This window comes from Myotis nattereri (genome assembly GCF_964212035.1).
Source record: "Myotis nattereri genome assembly, chromosome: 2".
Classification (NCBI taxonomy): Eukaryota; Metazoa; Chordata; class Mammalia; order Chiroptera; family Vespertilionidae; genus Myotis; species Myotis nattereri.
The window spans coordinates 23,224,953-23,233,583 of NC_138076.1; the positions used below are offsets into that span (position 1 = coordinate 23,224,953).

Sequence of the window (8,631 nt, forward strand, 5' to 3'; positions counted from 1 at the left end):
GTTCAATTTTGGTCTTTTTTCCCCCCTTCTTCCCCTTCCCCCAGAAGACCCTTTACCATTTCATGTAATACTAGTTTGGTGGTGACTAACTTCTTTAGCTTTTTCTTGCCTGGAGAGTGCTTCTTTATATGATCATCACTTTGAATATTTCTTGCCAATCCCTTCTGGCTTGCAAAGTTTCTGTTGAGAAATCAGCCGACAGTTTTATGGGAGCTCCCTTGTAGGTAACTATTTTTCTCTTGCTGCTTTTAAGATTGTTTTTAACCTTTTGCTTTTTAATTATGATGTGCTTGGTGTGGGTCTTTTGGGGTCCATCTTATTTGGAACTCTCTGAACTTCCTGGATTTGTGTGTCTATTTCCTTTACCAGGTTAGGGGTTTTCTGTCATTTTTTTCAAACAGATTTTCAATTTCTTGCTCTCTCTTCTCCTCTGGCCACCCCATGATGCGACTGTTGGTATGCTTGAAGTTGTCCCAGAGCTCCTTACACTGTTCTCATTTTTTTGGATGATTATTTTGCTGTTCTGATCGTGTGTTTTTTGCTTCCTTATAGTCCAAATTGCTGATTTGATTCTTAGCTTTTTCTACTCTATTGTTGATTCCTTGTAAATTATTCTTCATTTCAGTTAGTATATCCTTCATTTCTGACTGGTCCTTTTTTTATGGTTTCCATGTCGTTTTTCATGCTGCTGAAGTTCTAAGTTAGTTGAGCATCCTTATAATCAGTGTTTTGAACTCTGCATCTAGATTTCTTGTTTCCATTTTGTTTAGTTCTTTTTCTGGAGTTTTGTTCTTTCATTTGGGACATTTCTTTGTCTCCTCATTTTGATAGTTTCCCTGTGTTTGTTTCTGTGTATTAAGTAGAGCTGCTACATCTCTCAGGCTTTGTAGAGTGACCTAATGCAGTGGGTTTCCTATAGTGTCCAGTGGCATAGCCTCCTCGATCACTCAAGCTGGGCACTCCAGGTGCATCCTGTGTGTGGGCTGCATACCTCCTGTAGTTGAGCCTTGATTATTGTTGGCACCTCAATGGGAGGGATTTTAGTTGTGTATTACTTGCACTATTTCTGTTGTGTCATGTGCAGTCTCTTGACCAAGCCTGTTTTAAAACTCTGGTAGAGTACCATTTTATACATAGCCTCAACTCCAGAATTGGTATTGTTTGCATGGAAAGATTAATAGCACTGATTAGCTTTGTAATATTTTGCACTTTTTGAAATGTCTGTTTTTTTTACATGATTATATTTAAAACTTGAGTAAATACTGAAATAAAACCATATTGACCCGTTGCCTACCGTTACCTGGTTCATTCACCATAAAGAAATTCTGTATAATAACCATTTTCTCTTCCCCTGTGGATTGCTAAACACATTTAAAAAAAATAAAACTTTTGAGCAAAAAGCTAATAGTTAAGTTCTTTTCCCTTGCCTGGTGTTTTCATTGTCATAGGCAGATATAGTTTAGAGTTTATAGCGTGGTGGTTTAAAGGCAAATACTGAGACTGTCCTTTGAAGTTTACAGAAATCAGCTACTACTGTAGTTGAATCACTTATGTCAGAAGGGGAAACCAGTGCTTTACTCTGGAAATGTTCCAGCTCTCAAACGCTACACACACATTCACCATTTTATTTGAGTATCGCATTTACTAAAGGGAAAAGATACACTGAAAATATGTTATAGAAATTAATGTATAAGACAAGGTCATATCTAATATAATAAAAGAGAAACATGCAAAGTGACCGCACCTCTGCTACGCCCAACAGCCAATCAGAGCAATTATATGCAAATTAACCCAGCCAAGATGACAGCCGCAGCCACGGAGCAGGAGCAAGCAGGAGGCTTGGTTGCCCCAGCAATAGAGGAAGCCAAGCTTCCTGCCTGCCCTGACTGGCTGTGGCCTCTGCTCAAGGCAACAAAGTTTTAATTATAGAAGATAAATAAATCCCAGATACCTGCTTCCAGCCAGCCTCCATTGGGAGCTTAGGTGGCTGGGGGCCGTGGCCAGCCTGCAAACAGCCATCAGCCCCTCACCCAGGATGGCCAGGCACCCCATTGGGGACCCCTACCCTGATCCAGGACACCCTTCAGGGCAAACCAGCCGGCCCCACCCATGAACCAGGCCTCTATCCTATATAATAAAAGGGTAATATGCAAATTGACCCTAACAGCAGAACAACTGGGAATGACTGGTCACTATGATACACACTTACCACCAGGGGGCAGATGCTCAATGTAGGAGCTGTCCCCTGGTGCTCAGTGCATTCCCACAGGGGGAGCTCTGCTCAGCCACAAGCCAGGTTGATGGCTGCCAGTACAGCGGTGGTGCTGGGAGCCTCTCCCACCTCAGCAGCACTAAGGATGTCCAACTGCAGCTTAGGCCTGCTCCCCACTGGCAAGTGGACATCCCCCGAGGGCTGTTGGGCTGCCAGAGGGATGTCTGACTGCCAGCTTAGGCCCAGTCCCCCTGGGGAGCAGGCCTAAGCCAGCAGTTGGACGGACATCCCCTGAGGAGTCCCAGACTCAAGAGGGCACAGGAAGGGGTGAGGGACCCCCTTCCTGAGTGCACAAATTTTTGTGCACTGCGCCTCTAGTTTAACATATAACCTCAATAGAGAAAGTTAGCTGTAGGTACTAGAGCATCCATTCTAATGATATCCTGTAATTGTTCCTTTTAGTTCATTATGAAGAGGGACAGAAAAAGATTTGTCCTTCAGATAATGATCTCTGTTATTTTTCTTTCCTGCCTTAGCCAGTTGGCAAAGTTGATGCATTTGGGAAGATCTTCGGTCATGAAGGGAGAGAAAGAAGCTTATGAACACAGTTAAGGACAAATGAGGTAGAAACAGTCATCAGTTATTAGCACTGAAACCACACTCCTAACCATTTTCTTTTTTATTGTGTTTACTTAGTAATTTGACAAATCACTTATGTCCACAGTATTAAAAATAGGCAGCACTATCTAGCTGGACTTGGATAAGATATGCAAAGCAGTGGTAAACCAGCCAGAAACGGATACTTCCCTAGTTAAGGCTTAATGGAACTGTCACCAGAGAAAGTAAACGGAACTAAAATAATGTAGTTGGTCATGCCCTAAATTTTAAGATTTTGAGGTATAGGAAATGAAGTTTTGAGAATTGACTCTAGCTTTTAGGATAAAGTAGGGCTATGTAAAGGCTTCCTTGTGACAAGATCCTTCTAAGGGAGGCATTTATGCCCTAGCTGGTTTGGCTCAGTAGATAGTCAGCCTATGGACTGAAGGATCTCGGGTTCGATTCCAGTCAAGGGCATGTACCTCAGTTGGACACTCAATCCTCGGGATTGGAGTATGTGAGGGAGGCAACCAATCTATGTTTCTCTCCCTCTGTCTATCCCCCTCCCTCCCGCTCTCTCACAAAATCAATGGAAAAAATATCCTTGGGTGAGGATTAACAACAACAAAGGCATTATATGTAGAAACACCTCTGTAGACCTTGGGATACCAATCTTATGAACCAGATTCGTACGCTGTTGGAGTATTATTGAAGGATCTCTTATGAGAATGCATGGCATACAGTAGTGAAAAGGAACCTTGTGACTCCTCATGATGAATTCATGTGAGCAGGGGAAAAACTGCATAATCATATGGAATAGAATGAAATGCTGATGTCCTCACTTGTATCTTTTAACAGGTCAAAAGGTAGGAAATTCTTGTCTTCCCATGGTCCAGAGAGGAGGGGCTGATTCACCTATTCTTCATTGAGGTAGCTCCAGTTTCTAAATATCAAGATGATAAGGATCCATAGAATTCTTTTGTGCAGTGGGTAGTACAAGTGTGTTGTGAAATGGTTTATGGCATTCTGCATCAGTCAGAGGAGGGTAATACTGCCGGTAGCAGACATAGGCAAATGTCAGGCCAATCACGGATCCAGTTAGAACATCTGAAGAGAGAGGAGATGAAGTCTTCTCTTAATCATATTAGACTAGCGGTTCTCAACCTGTGGGTCGCGACCCCTTTGGGGGATCGAACGCCCCTTTCACAGGGGTCGCCTAAGACCATCGGAAAACACATATTGTTTTTGTGATTAATCACTATGCTTTAATTATGTCCAATCTGTAACAATGGAAATACATCCTGCATATCAGATATTTACATTACGATTCATAACGGTAGCAAAATTACAGTTATGAAGTAGCAACGAAAATAATTTTATGGTTGGGGGGTCACCACAACATGAGGAACTGTATTAAAGGGTCATGGCATTAGGAAGGTTGAGAACCACTGTATTAGACTCTTCAATCATGTTAGACAGCACACAGTATAGAGAACTTGGCCCTCCAGGTTATTCTCATTGTTTGGGCTGCAAAAACCCAGGTTTAGGGTCTTCTCAGTTTGACCATAAAGTTTACAGGATTATCAGATTGTTCTCTAAGCACCAAAGCAAAACACATTTTTAGTTAAGTATAAGAAGCCTTTTTCAAGTACATTAGATTAACAAAGGTTCACTTCATGCTATTAACAGTTTTCCTTGTTTTCACCACTTAAAGCATTCTAGAGGAAGGAATAAACTCTTCAGGAGTCGTCTCTCTTTTAAAAAAATTAGTTTACGTTCATTGAATTTTAGTTTCATTTCTGAACAAGATCTCAGACAACTTGAATTTTATTTTAAGACAGTAAATAAATTTGAGCTTTGAGGTTTGTTGTAAAACATTTCTTATACAGTGGGGCCTTGACTTACGAGTGTCCCGACTACCGAGTTTTTCGAGATACGAGCCGTCTCTCGGCCGATTTTTTGCTTTGAGTTGCGAGCTAAAATTCGGGTTATGAGCCAGCTTCAGATACCCCACCGCTAGTTGGCGCAGCGAATGTCACAGTGAACGCCACATCAGCCCAGCATCACGTGTCTCACTCGTTCACAATTGACTTGACATATGAGTAATTTGAGTTACGAGCTCCATCACGGAACAAATTAAACTCATAAGTCAAGGCCCCACTGTAGTTTATTCTAAATTTATGATGCTCAAAATAATGGAAAAATTAGGACATTAATTCTTGGTTATCTCTTTAAAAGGTCCAGTCTCCTTTCTCATCTTTCATATAGTTATAAATGCATTCTCTCAGGATAGGCCCCAGACCATCCCATACTCACTGGTTTATTCATTCAACAGACTCTTAATGAGCATCTCCTCTGTGCCAGGTGCTGGAGATAAAATGATGAGTGACAGATACATGGAAGCTTCCATGGCATTAAGACCTTGCTTACCTTGCCAGTGATGCTTGTAGTCACAGGTGCGGGACAGTGCAATCACAGTTGCTAGAAGAAGAGGTGACAGAAAGGCACAGAACCTCCAAGATTTTCCACGGCCTTGTGGTGTGAAGCAGTGTAACTTCCCTGCCAGGTAGAAGGAAGCAAAGGCCAGCCCAGCAAATGCAACTAGAAGAGAGAAGACCTGTAAGTGTACGATTTCAAGGAAGCTACTCACTAATCTGCAAGTGGGAGGCCAGGGGACACGAACATAGAGGGAAACTAAAGGAAAAATTAAACACTTTATTTTGTGATGCAAAATTAATATTTATCCTAATAGTTTTTGGAGTACTGGGGGTATGACTTTGGGCAGGTTACTTTACTTCTCGATGCCTTAGTTTTCTCATGTATAAATGGGAATCGTAAAAATAATAGTACCCACTTCATTGGGCTAGTAGAGTGTCAAATGAGGTAGAATCTAAAATGCTGTCCACTAGCTGGTGTGGCTCAGTGAGAGTCAACCTATGAATCAGGAGGTCACAGTTCGATTCCTGGTTCGGGCACACGCCCGGGTTGTGGGCTCGATCTCCATTGTGGGGGTGTGCAGGAGGCAGCCACTTGATGTTTCTCTCATCATTGATGTTTCTCTCTCTCTTTCCCTTCCTCTCTGAAATCAATAAAAACATATTTTAAAAAATAAAATGCTTTTCAAAACACCTGACACATAGTGTCAAAGGTTAGTTAATATTTCTATGACTAGTACCAGGTGGTAAGATCTAACAAATAATACAATAGTAATAGTAATAAAATGTTCACATCTCATGAAGGTAAACTACCTCCCCTATTTTTGAATATTTACCCTAATATTTGAGGCTCAGGCTTGTGAAATCTTGGGGTTCTTAAAAGATGGGGGGTGTCTCCAATTTCTAGATACAAGAACAAGAGTAGTACGATGTTTCCATCCTCACAAGCTTCCTACGGTAAATGCAATGATCCCCCAAACCACAGAAGTAGAGTCCGCAGGGTAGGCATACAGGAAGCATGTCCACTAGGGAAGCTCTTACGGCCCTCATTCACCACATCCTCATCTCCTGTGCACGTCAGGTCAGAATGGGCTTGCCCATCAGGGAAGCAGCGGTAGAAGAAGTCCGGGCGTGGTCTGGAAGAAATGAGCAGATGTCATTTCTAGTCACAACTCCAGAAATTATATTGTAGTGTATCAGACATCCATAATCCTGTTAACTGTTGGTTAAATAGTGTCCCGGGCAAAATCATGAGATTGGGATCGAAAAGAGCCCAGTGTCATCCGCAGGACTGAGGGGCAGGGAAGGGAGCAAGAACAGGCTGGGTGAAGAAGAGAAGGATGAGGGGAAAGATGTGTGCCGAGTGCCATCAACCGTCTCTCCTGCCGCGGGAAGGCCGAGGCAGGCACTGGTGGCTCCCTCTTGTCACTTACCTCCCCACTATCAGCTTTATTGTGTTGGTAAAGACACCATTCAGAACCAGGGCAAGGCTGGCAGCTGGAAGACAAAGAAACCTATCGTTAGTGGCATCCACTTCGAAGGAACTGCATGGTCACTGCCTCAGTGACAACAGACATGGCCTTTCTGAGTTAGAGGAATGGTCAGGCTCAGGCCGCGCTCCAAAGGGTCTCGGTTCAACATACCCTGGTTGTTGCAGGTTCAACCCCTGGCCTCTGTTGGGACGTGTGCCGGAGGCAACCAATCGATGTGTCTCTGTCACATCAATGTTTCTAGCTCCCCTTCCCTTCGACTCTCTCTGAAAATCAATGGAAAAAATATCCTCAGGTGAGGATTAACAACAACAACGACATGATTCTGGCCCTCAACTGGCTGCTCAGTGTGGCACAGGAGAACTGTGCAGGCTGAAGGCATTTCTGAGGCACACATCACCCAGGGCATGCAGGCACACCTGTGAGGCTGAAAGTTCTTACAGTGCTATTTCTGTCTCCCAGGGTAACAAGTGGGGTCCAGGGCAGATACAAGTACTTCAGGAATATAGAACTCGGTGGCTTCCACACCCTGAGGCCACACCCTGCCTTCCCAGTCCAGCACTAAGGCAAGACACCAGCTAGAAAGGGTTAGCTCTCACCCAGGCAGGCTTGTTTGCTGTCTGTTGTGTCCGCCTTCTTGAGACATTTGGCCAGGAGGATCAGAGACAGTGGAGAGAGAAATGCAATGACCTGAACCAGAACATGCCAAAGGTTAACAAACAAAACCACAAAGCCAGTTGGTGAAGGAGCTCCCACACGCAGTGGTTCTCAACCTTCCTAATGCCGTGACCCTTTCATGCAGTTCCTCATGTTGTGGTGGCCCCCAACCATAACATTATTTTCGTTGCTACTTCATAACTGTAATTTTGCTCCTGTTATGAATCATAATGTAAATATCTGATACGCAGGATGTATTTAGGCGACCCCTGTGAAAGGGTCGTTCAACCCCCAAAGGGGTCGCGACCCACAGGTTGAGAACCGCTGTCCCACAGGAAGAGGGATGGAAGTGACAGAACTCAAGTCAGACCCAACCGCTTCCCAGGAAGACAAACTCAGCGTCTGGGTTAACGCGCTCGGCGGTCTCCAGTGGGTTCAGCCTCTCTAATGGCCCGACACCCTCGGCACTGCGCTCACAGACCTTGGCTCCCAACGCACTGGCGAGGGCGCCCTAAACCTGACTCTTAAACATTAGGAAGCAACATCTTCGCACGTTATCAAAGCGAGTAATCAGCTCCCCACAAGCCCATTTTGGAGCCAGAATGACCGCTTTGGCTTCCCAGCGTTAACGCCCAGTTCGCAGTCCCCAGGGGCAGGAGGAAGGGCTCGTTCTCCACGCACAAACATCGACTTGGTAGGGAAATACTCTGCTTCCACATACGGATTCCGGTACAGCCACATCTCCTCGGGCTGGATAAGCCTCTGGAAGGGAGGGAGCAGCTCTGTTACCCTGAAGGGAAACAAAAAAGTGCAGAGCACGTTGGTCTGCTTCCCTCCGGCTCCCCGCGACCTCGACCTCGGAAGAGCCTGCAGCGCTGCGGGGCCCCTCCCACCCGGTCCATGCAAGAGGGTGTCGCGCCCTGGAGTCCGATCCGTAAGCCGCTTACAGGAAGGCCGTGAACAGTGCGATCCGCACGCCCAGTTCGGCCCCGAGGGCCGCCGCTGTCTTCCTCATCCCAGCCATGCCGCCGCTCAGCCGGGACGCGCGCTGACGTGGCAGCCGCGCCGAGGACGCGAGGCGGTCCCGGAGGCCGGGTCTCAGCGGCTGTCAGCGCCCCCTGGCGGGCACTCGGGGAACTGCACGCAAGGGAGGCGCTCAGCCTCCTTAGCCGGGCTGACGGGCAGTCAGCCGTCCAGGAAGGAGCGGCAGCTTGGCGTGTTCTCAGATCACCTAGCAAAA

General features: G+C 45.5%; 1 protein-coding gene across 1 annotated transcript; it reads right to left on the bottom strand.

Moving 5' to 3' along the window:
* Positions 1–504: 504 nt before the first annotated feature.
* On the bottom strand, positions 505–8,415 carry PLPP5 (phospholipid phosphatase 5; the record flags this gene model as incomplete). Its single annotated transcript, XM_081082689.1, has 7 exons — positions 505–3,916; positions 5,240–5,410; positions 6,256–6,380; positions 6,678–6,741; positions 7,334–7,424; positions 8,073–8,181; positions 8,339–8,415. 7 exons carry the CDS (start codon positions 8,413–8,415, stop codon positions 3,753–3,755), a joined length of 801 nt encoding a protein of 266 aa, XP_080938815.1. The 3' UTR covers positions 505–3,752.
* Positions 8,416–8,631: the final 216 nt, after the last annotated feature.